At 43.2% G+C, this 17,477-nt stretch overlaps 3 protein-coding genes across 3 annotated transcripts; all 3 read right to left on the bottom strand.

The window, feature by feature from the left end:
* Positions 1–328: 328 nt before the first annotated feature.
* Positions 329–994, bottom strand: LOC129742584 (uncharacterized). Its single transcript, XM_055734502.1, has one exon. It carries the CDS (start codon positions 992–994, stop codon positions 329–331), a length of 666 nt encoding a protein of 221 aa, XP_055590477.1.
* Positions 995–5,720: 4,726 nt separating this feature from the next.
* LOC129742583 (uncharacterized protein K02A2.6-like) lies at positions 5,721–7,370 on the bottom strand. The gene has a single exon (XM_055734501.1). It carries the CDS (start codon positions 7,368–7,370, stop codon positions 5,721–5,723), a length of 1,650 nt encoding a protein of 549 aa, XP_055590476.1.
* A 2,060-nt stretch (positions 7,371–9,430) lies between these two features.
* Positions 9,431–13,384, bottom strand: LOC129742582 (uncharacterized protein K02A2.6-like). Its single transcript, XM_055734500.1, has one exon. It carries the CDS (start codon positions 13,382–13,384, stop codon positions 9,431–9,433), a length of 3,954 nt encoding a protein of 1,317 aa, XP_055590475.1.
* Between the last annotated feature and the right edge of the window lie 4,093 nt (positions 13,385–17,477).

The raw sequence follows: 17,477 nt of genomic DNA, 5'->3' as shown, positions 1-17,477 counted from the left end.
TGAATCGGTTTGGCGTGCTAAACACTTATGGTGTTATGAAAGCTGTGGCAAAGGAATTTCGACCGAAATACAATTAAAAACGACCGATTACAACGTATTAAAAAGGACTTATATTTTTCACGTCTAATCGTTTAAAAGTTTGGAGACAAAAGGTAACGTCGGCAGTTCGCCTGTTGAAGACAGGGTTGCCGGTCTGTCAGTTTGTAGGAACAAGGCGATAGATTACACAGGTACAGCAAATGATGTAGAGCAACACTCCTCCTTAATCATCGCCAGGTTTTTCCAGCTTCGATGACCTTCGGTACCAGTCCCATCGATCCAGCAAACTTCAGGTTCTTGTCAGCGCATCAGCAATCATTTCTTCGGTACACAGGTATTCCAAGCGGATGCGACCTTTCTCGCATAAATCCTTCACGAACATCTGCTTCGTCTCAATATGTTTCGAACGCTTGGTAATTCTCTCGGAACGTACGAAAGCGATGCACGACTGATTGTCTTCGTACATCACAGTTGGGCCTTGCTGTTCTGCGTCAAGATCTGCTAACAATCGTTGTAGCCACAAAACTTCTTGTGCTGCCTCGCTGAGAGCGATATACTCAGACTCCATTGATGAGAGAGAGACTGAACTTTGTTGCTTGCTTCTCCAGGCTATGGCAGTTCCACCCAAGGTGAAAACGTATCCTGACGTAGATTTCCGGGTTCGTTGATCCCCAGACCAATCCGCGTCCGTATATCCTCGTAATTTCATATCTACGCCGGTAAATTTCAACGTCCAATCAATAGTACCACGTAAGTATCGAATAACTCGCTTAGCGGCGATCCAATCGGCTTCAGTTGGTTGTGCGACTTTTCTGGCAAGTACGGAGGTCGCAGCTGCTATGTCCGGTCTAGCGTTAACAGACACGTAGAGCAACGATCCTACAAGACTGCGATAGTCGATGTTATTCGGCAATTTCGGACTATCAGCATCCTCTCGTGCGTAAGCGTCCACCATTGGGGTACTCGCGGCCTTGGCCTCCCCCAATCCGAACTGCTCGGATACGCGTTGGATGTATCCCTTCAAACATATCCCATAGCGACCATATACACGGCTTACCTCCAGGCCCAGGAAGTATTTCAGTTCACCTAAACCTGTGGTTGCTTGCCGATCTCTTCATGGATACGATCGATCTCGGCCTCATCTTCACATCCAATAACAACATCATCAACATATAGAATAATGTAAGCTTTCTTACCATTTCGATCAGCTACGTATAGGCAAGGATCAGCCGAACTTGGAGTAAATCTCATCTGCTTCAGAACGTCATTCATGCGCAAGTTCCAGCATCTGGCTGATTGCCGGAGGCCATACACGCTCTTGTTCAGTCGACATACTAATCCTTCCTTACCAGGTTCTGCATACCCGGGAGGTTGCCGCATGAAAACCTCTTCCGACAATTGACCGTTAAGGTAGGCGGTTTTAACGTCAATGTGCTTCAGTACCATTTTACGATGACTGGCTACAGCTAGCAAGGCGCGAAACGTTGTTTGAGTCGCTACTGGAGCGTACGCTTCCTCAAAATCTACTCCTGGTCGCTGATTGTAGCCTTGGGCTACCAATCGTGCCTTGTACTTGACAGGTTTGCCTTCTGCGTTCCGCTTGATCTTGAATATCCAACGACTTCCGATCACTTTCTTGCCTTTTGGGAGTTTAACAAGATCCCACGTCTTCAGCTTACGATGTGACTCAAGTTCTTCGGTCATTGCTTCGAGCCACTCCTTCTTGTGATCGCTATTCACAGCTTGGCCGTACGTTCCGGGTTCATTCTCCTCCTGAATCCGGACAGCGTTGGTTTCTTCGATAAGCCGGGCAGGCGGTCGACCTTTATTCGCCCGTCCCGAACGTCGCAGGTACTCATCCTCGTTGAAGCCTTCGAAATCCTCTTCTTGCTCGTTAGCAGACTCGAACTCTTCTTCTTCTTCAGGTACGACGTCGTCTTTAGATTCTTCTGGCGGTTCTTCAAACTCAGCAACACCGCTCTCACTTCGACTGGTCACTATTTCACTCGTCTGGTTTTGTTCGGATTCACACTTTTGTTTCATTATCTGCCGATTGTCCTCTCGACCACTAAGTTCTTCGAGAAATTTTGCATTACGGCTCACAGTCACAAAATTCGTTTTCGGATCGATAAAGCGATAGGCTTTCTGTCCATCGATCTGTCCATATCCGACAAACACCAGAGGTACACTTTTACAGTCGAGTTTTCTTCTTTTCTGTTCCGGCACTTGCACATACGCCAACGAACCGAATATCTTCAGGTGCTTGTAGCTCGGTTTCTTCCCGTACCAGAACTCGAACGGAGTTCTTCCAGTGGTTGGGCAGGGCAGCAGGTTCAACAAGTAGTTGGCGGTGTTTATAGCCTCACCCCAATACTGTTTGACCATTCCTGCTTCTTGTAGTAAACAACGGGTCATCTCGATCAAGGTTCTGTTCTTCCGTTCGGCCTTGCCGTTTTGTTCCGGACTATACGGCGCCGTCTGCTGAAGTAAAATGCCTTCCTTCTTCAGCATTGCCCTGAACGAGTTGCTAGAATACTCGCCCCCACCATCACAACGGATTATCTTCGGCGTTTTCTCGAATTGCGTTTGAGCCATACTAATGAACTCACGAACTTTACCCTCTGCTTCCGATTTGTATTTAAGCAGGTATATGACGCAATAACCACTATAGTCACCTATCATCGTCATCATGTAACGCTTTCCGCTGGGAGTTGTAGCCTCCATTGGTCCACACAAGTCGGTGTGGATCAAATCTAGCACAGCACTGGTTTTCGATTTCGACACTTTTGGGAACGATGCACGCGACAATTTGGCCTCACAACAGGTGGTACAAACAGACTGAATACCACACTCCGAAATGTTCAAGTCGCTTCCCAGTTCTTCGCGAACAATTCGCTGGATATCTTCGAGATGGCGGTGCCCCAACCGACGATGCCATACGTGTTGGCAATCTTCCCGATGTTGTTGACCCACTAACATCGACTTTTCACTTTCCGTTTTCAGATAGTAGAGGTTAGCCACACGAGCACCAGTGGCGATTTCTTTTCCCTCTTTCACTATATTGCACCCATCACTACCGAAAACCACATCGAACCCCTCGTCGGTAATTTTGCTGACCGACAGCAGGCTACTTTTCAGATCCGGTACGAACATAACATTCTTCAGCTTTATGCTCACTTGTTCACCGTTTCCATTCAGACCACTCATTTGCACTTGGCCAACTCCTTCTGAACGCACTTTATTCCCGTCAGCCAAATAAACGGTATCTTTTCGCGAACGATCAACCGATTCTAGTTGCGACACGTCACCAGTCATGGGCGAAGTACAGCCCGAATCCAAATACCATCTTCCGTCCAACTTTCCCGCAGGAACACCAAAACACACTTGCTTTTCTTCTTCAGTGTACACTTTGTTGGCTCTGTGTGGTGGTTTGGACCGCTTATTTTCACCAAATCTTCGCTGTTGATCCGTCTTCAACTTTGGACAGTTGCGCTTATAGTGTCCCGTAGCACCACAGTAATGACACTTAAACTTGGGCTTCGATTCAATCTGCAGTGCCTTCTGCGAATGCCTCTTATTCTCCCCGACACTTTCACCTCGACGTCTCCACTCATCCAGAAGTCGCCCCTTCACAAAGTCTAACGACAACTCTTCTTCTGGGCGCGATTCCAACGACATTATGAGCGAGTTATACGAGTCTGGGAGACTGGAAAGGATGATCGACACTAGCCAATGTTCACTCAAATTCTCACCGACGGCAGCGAGACGACTGCTCAGTAACGTGATGTGAGCCAAATGATCGGTCAAATTTTCACCATCTGACATCCGAAGTGAGATGAGTTCACGAATCAAAAACACTTTTCCGGTCATCGATTTTCTTTCGTGGTATTGGTGCAATGCATCCCACATGGCCTTCGATGATGTCTTCCCCATTATGTGTGGAAGTTGCGAATCTTCCAACGACAATCCGATAATCGATTGTGCCAGCCCGTCGCGCGAAATCCATTCGGCGGATGGCTCCTTCGGTCTGTCTCCGATTATCACGGCGGTCAATCCTTTTTCTTTCAGCACTTGATCGATTTTAAACTTCCATAGAGGCCAGTTATGATCCCCTAGTTTCTCGATCGAAACACGGTCCGCCATTTTGTTTTCCGATGGCGCAACAAATTTTCACAAGGATGACGCCGAACTTATTTCCCGAAAAATTCGATTTTCGCGGATTAAAACAACTTTCCGATGCAACCAATAGCTGGGCCCATAACCTTATGGTGTTATGAAAGCTGTGGCAAAGGAATTTCGACCGAAATACAATTAAAAACGACCGATTACAACGTATTAAAAAGGACTTATATTTTTCACGTCTAATCGTTTAAAAGTTTGGAGACAAAAGGTAACGTCGGCAGTTCGCCTGTTGAAGACAGGGTTGCCGGTCTGTCAGTTTGTAGGAACAAGGCGATAGATTACACAGGTACAGCAAATGATGTAGAGCAACAAACACCATCATGAAGAAAAGTTATTTGATTATTCATTGAAAAAATAAAAACAAAATTGTTTGAAAATGAATATTATTCGTAAGCTTTCCAAAATATCATAAAATGCGATAACAATACCATGCAACATAGTAATTTTATTATTTCTATCATGTAACCCTAATCATTTCTAACATAATAGATAATTATTTTTATCATGCAAAAATAGCACTTTTACAATGTACGAAGTAAAAGAACTCATGCTGTCATTGCCAGTTTAAACACGATTGCAGTCGAAATTACCATGAGCATCCAAAATCAAGACATAGTAAAATTACCATGCGTGGAGTATTTTTAAGAACAAAACATTATTGACTCAAAAATATGGTTGCGTGTTGTTCATTTAAACCACGGATTTAGTAATTTTACTATGTTTTTTGTGTGTGTGTACAATTACTGCAAGCTCATTACTTAATAATCACAAATACTTAATTATAACGCTACAAGCTTTTCGCAATTATAATAGGCACAAATCACAAGGCGCTAAAGACCATTACCGTAAACTTAATTCTGCGTATAAAAAAGCTAGCAGCCGATGCTGTAGGAACTATTTGACGCGACTGCAACGTAACTTCAAGAAACGTCCCAAATCGTTCTGGAAACATGTCAAGGATCAGCGGAGTGAGTCTGGACCACCAACCTCTATGTTCCTGGATGGCGAAACGGCTTGTTCGGACCTTGATATTTGTAATCGGCTCGCTAAAAATTTTTCTAGTGTTTTCACTGATGAACCAATCTCTACCGATCAAATAGTTAACGCTGTAAGAAATGTCCCTTCCCTGAACTTCTCTCTAAACAACATTGCCATAGAAAAAGGAACTATCTTGAAGGAGACTGCTAAAATGGAAAACTCCCTTTCCTCGGGCCCGGACGGTATACCTGCCACACTTTGAAACGCTGCATGTGTTGTATTCCGGGACGTTACGGACACAAACATAATAAAAACGCGAACGATTAACGAATTAAAAACTAACTTTAATAACGTGTTAAAATGTACGGCCACGATACTCGATTCTAATAATAACAATGATAATGTGTTCTTGTTGTTTGTTGTTATCCGCTGCTTCGCGTCGATCGGCTGACAGACAAGCTGCCAGCAGTGAGCCCAGCGGGTTTCTTCATAGGGTGTTTCACGCCCTAACATCTCCTCCCTTAATACAGCTGGTACGGATCAAACCGGATCGGCGGTCTTCTAGTCCGAGAAGATCGACGAGGCAAGTGTACAGCTGTTTGCTCGATGGCTGATTGAAACTCAACTGTATCAGAAGAGCTTGATGGTGAGGTAGTAGAAGACGTTGAGGGCAATGGTGACATCGGTGGGATATCTGGTGACTGCCTTGGTTCTCGCACAACAGTGTTCGGTGTAGAAGTTGGCAGCGAAGCTGAACGACCATGCGCTGTTGATGGTGGGCTGGATTGCGCAGAGGTTGAGGCCCGTGTTGGAGGTTCTGGCAAGTTCCAGGCGTCCAGCAGAATGGTTAACGGAAGTTGCGATGGTTTTGGAGAATTCATTGGCCCACTTGGAGTACGATTACGAAGCTGGTTTAAGTGGGATCGCACAAGCTTACCGTTCTCCAGACGCACGTTGAACATGACGTTTCCGATTCGTTCGACAATCGTTCCAGGTGTCCAGTGCCATTGGTTTCTTGAAAACACCTTCGCGTAAACCGAGTCATGGCTCTGGAAGCTTCGGTTGAGCTCTGCTGGTGGATTTTCGCTGTGAACTGGTGGGCGAAGTAGATCCAAGGATGTTCGGATTGGCCTGCAGAACATAGCTTCGCTTGGCAACTTCCCTTCAGGCGTCGCTGGATTGGGTGTGCTTCTGTAGGTCAGCAAAAAGGTACACAACGCTTCGCTTATCGGTACCGAGCTTCTCCCCTCTCGAATTTTTCGTATGGCCCGTTTGAAGGTGTCCACAAATCGTTCAGCTTGGCCGTTCGATTGTGGGTGGAAAGGTGCCGTGGTGAGATGCTGTATGCCGTTTTCAGCGCAGAAGGTTTGGAACAAAGCGCTGCAAAACTGGGGCCCGTTGTCGCTCACCAAAGTTGTCGGCATTCCAAAACGAGCGAAGAGATCTCGGAGAATGTTGATTGTAGCTGTGCTTGTGGTGCTGCTTGTTCGAACGATCTCAGGCCACTTGGTGAAGGAATCGATCACAAGCAGGAAGTAATCTCCTTCGATTGGTCCAGCATAATCAATGTGCACTCGTTCCCATGGCTTGGTGGATTTGGGCCACAGCGAAGGTGCAGAGTGTGGTGGAGATTTCGCTGTCAGTGCACAGTGTCGGCAAGCCTGGACGTAGCTGGAGATTTCGTTGTCAACATTCGGCCAATAAACGTATGAACGAGCGATGGCTTTCATAAGCTGAGTGCCGGGGTGGCCACGATGAAGCTGGTCAAGACAGCGCTTGCGGAATGGAGCTGGAATGGCCAACCGTTCCCCGAAAAGTATGCAACCGTCGACAATCGTGAGGGATTCTCTTCGGTCGTAAAAGCGCTTGAGCTCAGGAATGGATAGAGCTTTTGGATCAGGCCAACCGTCTTGCAAAAAGCGGTAGACCTTCTTCATAACCAGATCGGTTTGCATGGCTTGTTGAATGTCGCTAAAAGTAAGGGGAAGTGCATTAAGAGAATCGGAAGCAACTGACCTCAGGTGATCCTCGAGAACCAAAGAAGCGATCACATAATCCTCGTCGGGCTTTGTATGGTGTTTGATCAGCCGGGAAAGTACATCGGCGTCCCCAAACTTCGCTGTCGGCACATGTTCGATGGAAAATCGTACAGGAGCAGCATCAGTGCCCATCGTTGCAGGCGATTCGATGTGTAGACCGGAATGCCCTTTTTCGACCCAAAAATCCGCAACAAAGGAGCATGATCGGTCTTCAGGAGAAAGTGGCGGCCAAATATCATTTTGTGGAACTTGGTCGTTGCAAAAATGATGGCTAATCCTTCTCTGTCAGGCTGGCTGTAATTTTTCTCCGCAGGTGTAAGCGCTCTGGCTGCATGCTGAATGACTTTTACAGAACCGTCCGGAAATCGGTGACTAATAGTAGCCCCAACCCCGACTGAAGAAGCGTCCGCCGAGACGACTATGTCGAGCCTCGGGTTGTAGTGGGTAAGCAGAAGATTTGAAGTGAGAATCTCCTTGAACTTGGTGAACGATTCTTGGCATGCAGGGGTCCAATTGAACTTAGCTCCAGCTTTCAAGAGCTCATCCAGCGGGAACCGAAGTGTCCTCATGTTGGGCACGAACTTGCCATAGTAGTTTTATGTTTTTCCTTCTAAAAGAAACCACGTCTTGTAAGTTTCAGACCACTAAATAAACTGACCATGATCAGCCACTTAGGTTTATTTATTTCTTTCCTTCGAAAGCTCAATCGTCACTCGCGAGCGCAGAAACGCAGAGATAGGGATTACAGAACATAACAACTTCTTTCCCTTTCAATATGCTTATTCTTCCGTATTCCAACTTATGCTATAACATTCGATTCATGATCACCATAAAAATATATTAATCTTTTTTTTCTGAATCGTTTCCATTGAAACACTCCTAATTCTTGAAACTTCAAATATGCTTAAATGAGAACTTTTCTAAAATTCGAACTATCTTTAAATATGATCAGGATCTGTACAATTTTAAATATAAATTTCCAATTGTTTCCAACTAGGAATACGTTTTCTTCTTTTTCTTTAATCGTTCAGATCGCCTTGGTTGATATGAAGTCGAAGGCTGGTTTGCTTCATTTAGCGATTCTTCAACTTCGAAACCCAAAAACTCCTCGTCGCTGGATGCCTCCCTCTTCCTCTTTTGATTCGTTTTGCAGGGTATCGCCATGTTTATGCCGCGCTCAGTACGACCCTCCTGCACCCTCAATTGCGCGCGATGGGCCTTCGCCACGACGCTTCCAATTGCCACCTGGAAGACAGTAGGAGAACATTGTTTGATGAAGGTTGCTTTCACCCAACGCGAACAATCTTTGGTATTATGATTTTTGTACCAAATCAAATCTCCAGTTTTAAGTTTATGAATTGGGTCTTTATGATTGGTATTATTTTTTGAAATGTCACTGTACACATTGCCTTTAGTATCTTTAGCGTCAACATTCTTTGGTTTTATGCTTTTCTTTGGATTGACAAGATCTATAAGTGTTCTTGGTGTAAATTGGAATAGTTTTTCTGAAGGGAAAACTCCCTCGCTTGTCGAACAACTATTTCTATAATATGATAGAAATAAGTTCAATTGCTCCTCTGTCTTAAGATTTTTTACATCAGTATCAAATAAAAATTTCTTGAAAACTTTCTTAACAACCCTTACTAACCTTTCGGCCTGCCCATTACTTGAAGGGTTGTAAGGAGGACTTTTCATCACTCTTATGCCGTTTCTTTCTAAAAAATGTATAAATCTTGACGAGTTGAAAGGAGGTCCGCCATCAGTTACTACCACTTCAGGTAACCCAAAACGCGTGAAAAGCTTTACAAATTTTTCAATGACTTTATCTGCATTCGTTCCCTTTTTCATCCAATCAACTTCTATCCATTTAGAATAACTATCCACAATCAACAAAAAAGTTTTTTCGCCAAAATGAAAAAAATCTGCGTGTATTCTTTCAAAAGGTTTGTCAGTTGGGATCCATTCAGTTTTCGTTTTTGGTTTGGGAACTACTGACATGCGTAAACAAGTGTTATGTCCTACTTTGGGAAAGGACATTCGGATTTAACCCGGATTTAACTCTCCAATAACTGGTACGAAAACAACACGTGGTTACTCAGTTTAACTATTTATTATATTCTGTTCTATCTAATACAGTGTTGCTAGGTGCTTTCAGAGAATATAACAATTTCCCCTTTTCCTGAGTTAATTGTTCACTGTATATCTGATAAGTTCAAATCGTAGTCTTCAAAACGAAGAGGTCTCTTTGTTTCTCGCTTTGGACGACCAACATCTCCATCGGCTGCATTTCTGGACCCACTTTGTTTGATCGGTGTGCTCGAACTAATTGTCGTTGCGCTCTTCACGTTCGGTGTCATCCATTCGCTTGAGAGGTCCTGGGATTCATTTCCGTCCACGTCTTCCTCGATCAGCTTTTTAAGATGAGCTGAGTTCCGGCGGTATTTGTTTCCGTTGTCAGTTTCAACCACCACGCTATTTCCTTTCCTGGAGACGACTGTAACTGGTTCCTTGAGATACATCGGGGACAACTTGTTCTTCGGGATCAAATTACGCATCAAGACACGGTCATTTGGTTCAAGATCGGATGACTTAGCTCGATGTTTCGAATCGTATCTCAGCTTTGCATTTTGTTTGTAAGTCATGTCGTGATCTCTGATGCTTCCATCTTCATTTGGGACTGTATTCAATTCAGGTATCCAATCGCGGAACTTCCTGCCGAATGCCAACTCTGCTGGTGAAAGGCTAGTAGCAGGGTGTCGTACAAGAGAATACACGTAGTTTGCCTCTTCTAAATCCTTCTTCCAGTCCGTCTTGTTTAGTTCGGCTATCTTCAGAACTTTTAGTATTGACCGGTTCTGCCTTTCGACCTCGCCGTTACTTTGAGGCCAATAGGGTGTCGTGTGCTTCAGTTGGATACCGTATCGTTTGCAGAACTGTTCCATTCGATGGCTTGAGAAATTCGACGCGTTGTCTGAGAGTAAGACGGAAGGAAGTCCTATTTTCATGAACGTCCTGTCTAGCCTTTCGATAATGTCTTCGGAAGTTGTTGTTCGTAGTACTTCCGTCCAACGATATCGACTATACATATCGATTAATACCAAAATGGATTCAGCTGATGGTAGTGGACCAAGCATATCCATTGCTATCACTTGCCATGGTCTTTGTGGGAGTTCTCTTATCGCCATATTTTCAGGGGTCACGGAATTGCTGACAATTTGACACTCCAAGCAAGATTTCACTACTTTTTCAGCATCTTTGTCAACATTGGGCCACCAAACCTTGCACCGGAGTCGTTGTTTGGTCTTCTCGATCCCAGGGTGGCCAATGTGCGCTAGTTTTAGAACGCGTTTACGAAGGGCTGCGGGGATAATAATTCTATCGTTTCGCATAACTATGTCGCTTATAATACATAGTTCTGCACGGAATGGAAAGTAATTCTTTATGCGTTCATTCCATCGACCAGTATTTAAAGACTCTTTCACCACAGCAAGCTCATCATCTTTCAATGTCCCATCAATTATTTCGTTTAAAGTGATAGCGTTTGGCGTAGCAGATTCAAGAATCGCCAGTAACGTTGTCTCCCCATGTTGGTCATACGTTTTGCATTTCTCAAATTTAGGGAGTCTTGACAGTGGGTCGGCTATATTAGCTTTCCCGGAAATATGGACAATTTGAAAACGGAAGGATTGTAATCTAATAGCCCAGCGTTCGATTCTTGTACATTGTTTACGATTAGAGCCAAACATTACTTTAAGCGGTTCGTGGTCAGTAAGCAATTTAAATTCTAGGCCTCTAAGGTAGGATTCTAATCTCTCGGTAGCCCAAACTAAGGCTAAAGCCTCTTTTTCATTCTGCGCATAAGACTTCTCGGTGGTTGATAGGCCCTTGCTTATATAGCATATCACCCTAGCTTTCCCTTCCCGTTGCTGGAGCAAAACCGCTCCAAGCCCAACTGGGCTGGCATCGGCAATAAGAATTGTTTCATCATATGGGGAATAGTATCCAAGATTTTTGGGATCAGCTATTTGATTCTTGATAGCCTCGAAAGCGTCTGTATGTTTGGACTCCCACTTGAATCGTGTATCTTTATGCAAAAGTTCTCTCAATGGCGCAGTAAGAGTGGAAAGATTTGGTATGAACTTACCTAGGTAGTTGATTAGGCCTAGAAAGCTCCGTAGTTCTTCTGCTGATTGTGGGTTTCGACATCGGCGAATAGCGTCAACTTTCTCTTCAGATGGACTGATTCCGTCCCCGCTTAGCTTGTGACCCATAAACATAACGCCTTTCTTTCTTATTTCACATTTCCTTTCATTGATCGTGAATCCGTGTTCTCTCAGACGGTCGAAGACAATTTTTAACGTTGAATCATGTTCGGATCGGCTGCGCCCAAACACTAATATGTCGTCTATGAACACCTTTACACCAGGGATTCCTGCCAATACTCGTTCGATGATGTTCTGGAACACCTCAGCTGCACAGTTCATTCCGAATGTGAGGCGTTTATATCGATAATATCCGTTGTACGAAGCAAACGTTGTAATCGGTCTGGACTCTTCGCCTAACTCGACCTGATGAAATGCCTTGTTGAGGTCGATTTTCGAAAAGTATTTGCAGTCATTCAAATGAGGAATAATTTCATCGAAGATCGGAAGAGGATGATGCTGGGGAACTATGGCTTTATTGGCATCACGCATATCGACGCATATGCGGATTTCGTCGTTGTTCCCAGGTTTTGGTCGAACCACTAGGCGTGATATCCAAGGAGAATCAGAGGGAGCGGGCTCTATTATGTCTTGTTCAAGCAACTTTTGCAGCTCTCTTTCGACTTTGGGCTGCAGCGGTATCGGAATTCGGCTTTGTGTGTGTTGGACAGGCTTTATTTTCGGGTCGATTTGAACTGCGACAACTACTCCTTTGACCTTTCCGATCTTTTCCATGTTTGTTCCAATGGTGCAAATCGTGGTATCGATTTTAAGAATCCCCAGCTTGATTGCAGCGTTCTTGCCGAGAAGATTCACACCATTTTCTTCAACTACGAACACCGTGTCACTTACAGCTGACTTTTTCGTGGCAATATCGGCTATGAACATTCCTTTGACCGAAAGCTTGTGCCACCCATAGGTGTATAGCTTCTTCGTTACTTGATCCGTTTGGTACTGCAGTTGTACATTCTGGCTTTTCAAGAACTTCCAAACTTCGGAGCTTATAACGTTTGCTCCGGCCCCGGAGTCGATCAGCCAACGTAACGGAACTCCACCGATTTTGCACTTCACCATATTGGCAGGATCGGGATTCATGGCAAACACATAATTGACATTGCTTGTTGCACCGCTATCGCTTTCTTGGTCGTCGCTTTCGTCACTGCTGGATTCTTCCGTGACTACCTGGCGTACACGGCTCTTACGGTGTCTCTGCTTCTCGTGTTTCTTACCGCGGAGGTCTTTTGTCTTGCAACACTTTTTATAGTGACCCATCAGATCACATCGCTTGCACTTTTCGTATCGGGCCGGGCATTCTTGGTCGTTGGCATAATGACCTGATTCCCCACAACGAAAGCACTCGCCTTTTTGACCGGATATGCGATTAATTTCCTCAACACGCTGCAGGGTTTTACGGTGTTTAGCTATAGTTTCGAGGGAGCGGCCTTCATCGAGAGTCTGTGCCAGCGTCATGTTTCCTTTTGCTAATATTTTCGCTCGCAACTCATCGGAAATACCCTTTTCGAAAATCTGCTCCTTTATGTTCTCTTCCAGCCAGTTTCCATATTCACACAGCTCACCTTGTTCACGGAGTCGCAATACGAATTTCTCAATAGACTCGTCGGGGCTCTGTTCGAGGTTTCGGAAGATGTGTCTTTCTCGTGGCAAGCACTTCAATGGCAAGAAATAGCCGTCCAACAACTGTACTGATTCCTGGTACAAGTCGGAATCGTTTGGCACTTCCAACTCGTTCTCTCCACGTAAGTTGAAGAAGATATCTTGGACATCGGGACCCGCGTAATGTAGCAGGTACGACCGTTTGCGAGCGGGTTGCGTTACATTATTCACTTCGAGAAAAATTTCGAAGCTACGTTTCCATTTCTTCCACCGACTGGACACTGTAGACGTATCAGTTGGGTCAAATCTTGGTACTCCTGCCGGTTCCATTCTCTTCCGACGGATCTGATTTTTTCAGTCCGTTTCGCGCACTGTTTTGCCAATTTTTTTCTTTTGTTTTGTTTTTCACTTCTCGTTCAACGCTTCAACAAATTTTGTTCTTATCAATTTTTTTTTTTTAGTTTTATCAGTTCACTATTTTCTTAACGTTTTCAGTCCAATTTAATGATATTTCACATTATTTTGCTGCTCCGACTCGTCGCCAAATGTTATGTCCTACTTTGGGAAAGGACATTCGGATTTAACCCGGATTTAACTCTCCAATAACTGGTACGAAAACAACACGTGGTTACTCAGTTTAACTATTTATTATATTCTGTTCTATCTAATACAGTGTTGCTAGGTGCTTTCAGAGAATATAACAACAAGGATCGCAAGTTTTGACAAATGATTCAATATCTTTATTAATACCAACCCAGTAAATAGATCTTCTTGCTAGCTGTTTCATTTTAACTATACCAAAATGACCTTCATGTAAAAGTTTCAAAACAATATTTTTCATACTAGAAGGGATAACTACACGTTCTTGAAAAATTAAGCATCCATCATAGAACTCAATGTCGTGTCGATTTGAAAAGACGTTTACAAACTGTTTGTCTAATCTTTCAGGCCATCCATTTTGATGATAGTTAATAATTTTTTGTAAGAAGGAATCTTTAGCCGTTTCTTTAGCCACCATAGAATGATCTACTGGAAGGGTTGCGCTTAAATTGATATTCTTAACAAATTCTTTATCATATTTCAAAGGAACACTTTTTGGTAACGGAAACCTTGAACAAAAATCAGCGTTCCCCATATTTTCCGCTGGTCTGTAAATAATATCAAAATCATAAATGGATAACTCAAGAATATACCTTTGTAACCTTGTCACATAAATAGAATGTTTCCCGTTCTTCCCGAAAATTCCAACCAACGGTTTATGGTCTGTATATAGAACAAATTTCTGACCAAAAAGATACTTGTGAAATTTTTTTACCGTACAAACTACCGCCAGGGCCTCCAGATGTAATATAGGATAATTATGTTGTGCTTTGCTTAAAGAAAAAGATGTAAAACTTATGGGTTTCTCTCTTCCATTCACTAAATGAGAAATTACTCCCCCTAACCCATAACTGGAAGCGTCGGTCGATACTATGATGGGTTTTTTAGGATCATAAAATTCTAATATATTTGCTGACAACAAAGCTGACTTGCTTTTTTGAAAAGCTGTTTCACATGAATCATCCCAGACAAATTTGGCATCTTTTCTTAAAAGTTGATGTAGACAAAAAAGTTTGGATGACAATTTTGGCAGAAATTTCCCATAAAAATTAAGAAACCCCAAATATGCTTTCAGTTCACTGACATTTTTTGGTGTTTTTGCCTCATTAATCGTAGCTATCTTGTCAGGACATGGACGTAAACCTTCTTCTGATATAATATGACCTAAATATTGTAGTTCTTTGACAAAAAATTTGCATTTGTTTACATTTACTCGTATGTTAGATTTTTGCAATCGCTCCAACACTTCACACAACCTTTTTTTACAATCATTCATATCTTTACCAGCAATCAAAACATCATCCAGATATACAAATACAAACTCGAGCCCCGAAAGAACTTTCTCCATAATAGATTGGAAAATGCCTGCACTAGAAGATGTTCCCTGAGGAAGTCTATTGTATTGAAACAAACCTCGGATCGTGTTTATGACCATAAATTTTCTAGACCGTTCTGATAAAGAAAGTTGTGTGTACGCTCCTTCTAAATCAAGTGCACAAAAGATCTTACAGCCTGATAACTTAGCAAATAAGTCCTGTGCTATTGGTAAGGGGTAGGTGTGGGGAATGATTAATTTATTTATTGAGACCTTACAATCTATTACCAAACGTATTTCATTGTTTTTCTTCATGACCACCACTACGGGAGAAGCCCACTCACTGGTTTCAACAGGAGTAATAACACTTTCTTTTTCTAATAATTCTAAATGCTTTTCCACTTTTTCCCGCAATCTGTATGGTACTTCATAAGCCCGTTTAAAAATAGGAGTATTTTCTTTAAGTTTCAAATCCGCTTCATAAGCAAAAATCGGTTTTGAAAAATCCCGCTCAAAAACATTGGCATATTTTGTTTTTAATTGATCCACTATATCTTTTACTTGAAATTCAGTAATGTTGCTCACCCTTGAAACTCCAGTAAAGGTATCCCTCCAAGAAGGTTTGAATTTGTCGAGCCAATTGCGTCCCAGCAAAGGCAAAAATTCGTTGGAACAGTCCAAAATAATCAATTCTAATTTCTTTTTCAACCCATTCCATTCAACATTTACCATTGTTTTACCATAGATATTTAAACTTGAACCATTAACAACAACTAACTTTTTCTCACAACTTTTTACAGGTAAATTAAAATATTTGAAGAATAAACGCTTTCCAATTAATGAGACAGAAGCCCCACAGTCAATTTCCATCTTAATGTAAACATTTTCTAGTAAAACGCTAGTGATACATGGTTCACTAGTAGTAGAGTTGCTGAAAACCATCATACAATATAAATCACCTGATTCGTCGTCGTCCGAAGATTCATCAGTTTGAGTGTTAAAACGCTTGAAAAGCTCCTCCAGTTGTAAGTTTTTGCCTGGACTGAATTGTCCTCTTGTCTGTTCAACATCCGCAAACTTTACTGTAGGTCTTCGATTGTCGTTTATCCACTTAAAACACTTCTTAACAACATGGCCCACTTTGTTGCAGTAATGACAGACTACTGGTTGGTTTCTGTTAAAATACTTGGAATTATCATAAACATTTTGTGAAGCCATGTTTCTTGAATCTCCGTACCTCTTCCATTCAAAATCTCTGTTTATGTTACGACGAAAATCATTTTTATTGTAGCGGTTATTTGACCGACTCCTACTTCTGTTCCTTTCAAAATTCTCGCGATTGTTAAAATCATTAAAACGCTCCTTTCGTCCTAAACGAGTTTTTACTGAACCTATCCCCTGTATTCCATTGCCTGAAATCATTTGAGCTCTTGCACCTGCCAACTCCTGTGTGGGCTCAACTCGACATGAAGAACCAAAGCATGAATGCTATCTATCGTTGAAGCTCACCATCGTTGTTATGCATCACTAAGGTAACAGACCTCTCCTTTACCTACACTTCGATGAGGTGATGATGATCCACTTTGGCATTATGTGGTTTTCACATTTGGCGATCCTGCCAGGAGCCTGTTTTTGGCCAAGTTAAGTGAGAAATTTTTTAATATCATTTTTTAAATTTCAGAAAGAGTCTTTCCAATATTGACTATACTGAACCAACATGCTGCTTTTGAGTTCTTATTCAGAAAGCTGTGGTTGATAGAGATTCAAATTGCGAGCCGAATGAGCTGCGCCTGCGAGCTCAATGGGCTGCGCTTAATTGCGAGCTGGAATGCTGCGCTGAATTGCGAGCTGAATGAGCTTCGCTTGTGAGCCGAATGAGCTGCGCATGCGAGTCGAATAGTCCTATTTGCCGCTGGTAGTGTTCGTGAATTTTTGCTGGTTGTTTCACCAACACTTTTCAGTTTTGGGACAATTAACCTCAAAAACGACCATGTGTGTCGACCGGCTGCCCGTTTTTTGTACCGAGAGTTTTTGAGGTTAATTGTCCCGTCTCATCTGCACACGCTCAGCGAGTGTGCGTAAGAAATGTCAAAAACAACTCTATAGACTGCGCCAAATTGCGAGCTGAATGGGCTGCACTAAATTGCGAGCTGGAATGCTGCGCTGAATTGCGAGCTGAATGAGCTGCGCTTGCGAGCCGAATGAGCTGCACCTGCGAGCTGGAATGGGCTGCGCTAAATTGCGAGCTGGAATGCTGCGCCAAATTGCGAGCCGAATGGGCTGCGCTAAATTGCGAGCTGAGTGAGCTGCGCCTGTGAGCTGAATGAGCTGCGCGTATGAGCCGAATGGGCTGCGCTAAATTGCGAGCTAAAACAGCTGCGCCGAATTGCGAGCTGGATGAGCAAAAGGAAGCTCTGCCTGAATGCAAGCCTAAAATGTTGCACTTGGATCTTAGCCTACACCAAATTTCAAATAGACTGCGCTTGAACGCAAGATGTCTATGCTGCG

This window comes from Uranotaenia lowii, chromosome 2, assembly GCF_029784155.1.
Source record: "Uranotaenia lowii strain MFRU-FL chromosome 2, ASM2978415v1, whole genome shotgun sequence".
In the NCBI taxonomy this organism is placed as follows: Eukaryota; Metazoa; Arthropoda; class Insecta; order Diptera; family Culicidae; genus Uranotaenia; species Uranotaenia lowii.
Note: the sequence above shows the minus strand (reverse complement) of the source record. Positions and strands in the feature narration are given on the sequence as shown.

Coding starts and splice junctions, on each gene's coding strand:
- LOC129742584 (XM_055734502.1), bottom strand. CDS start 994: ATGGTGGACGCTTACGCACGAGAGGATGCTGATAGTCCGAAATTGCCG.
- LOC129742583 (XM_055734501.1), bottom strand. CDS start 7,370: ATGGGCACTGATGCTGCTCCTGTACGATTTTCCATCGAACATGTGCCG.
- LOC129742582 (XM_055734500.1), bottom strand. CDS start 13,384: ATGGAACCGGCAGGAGTACCAAGATTTGACCCAACTGATACGTCTACA.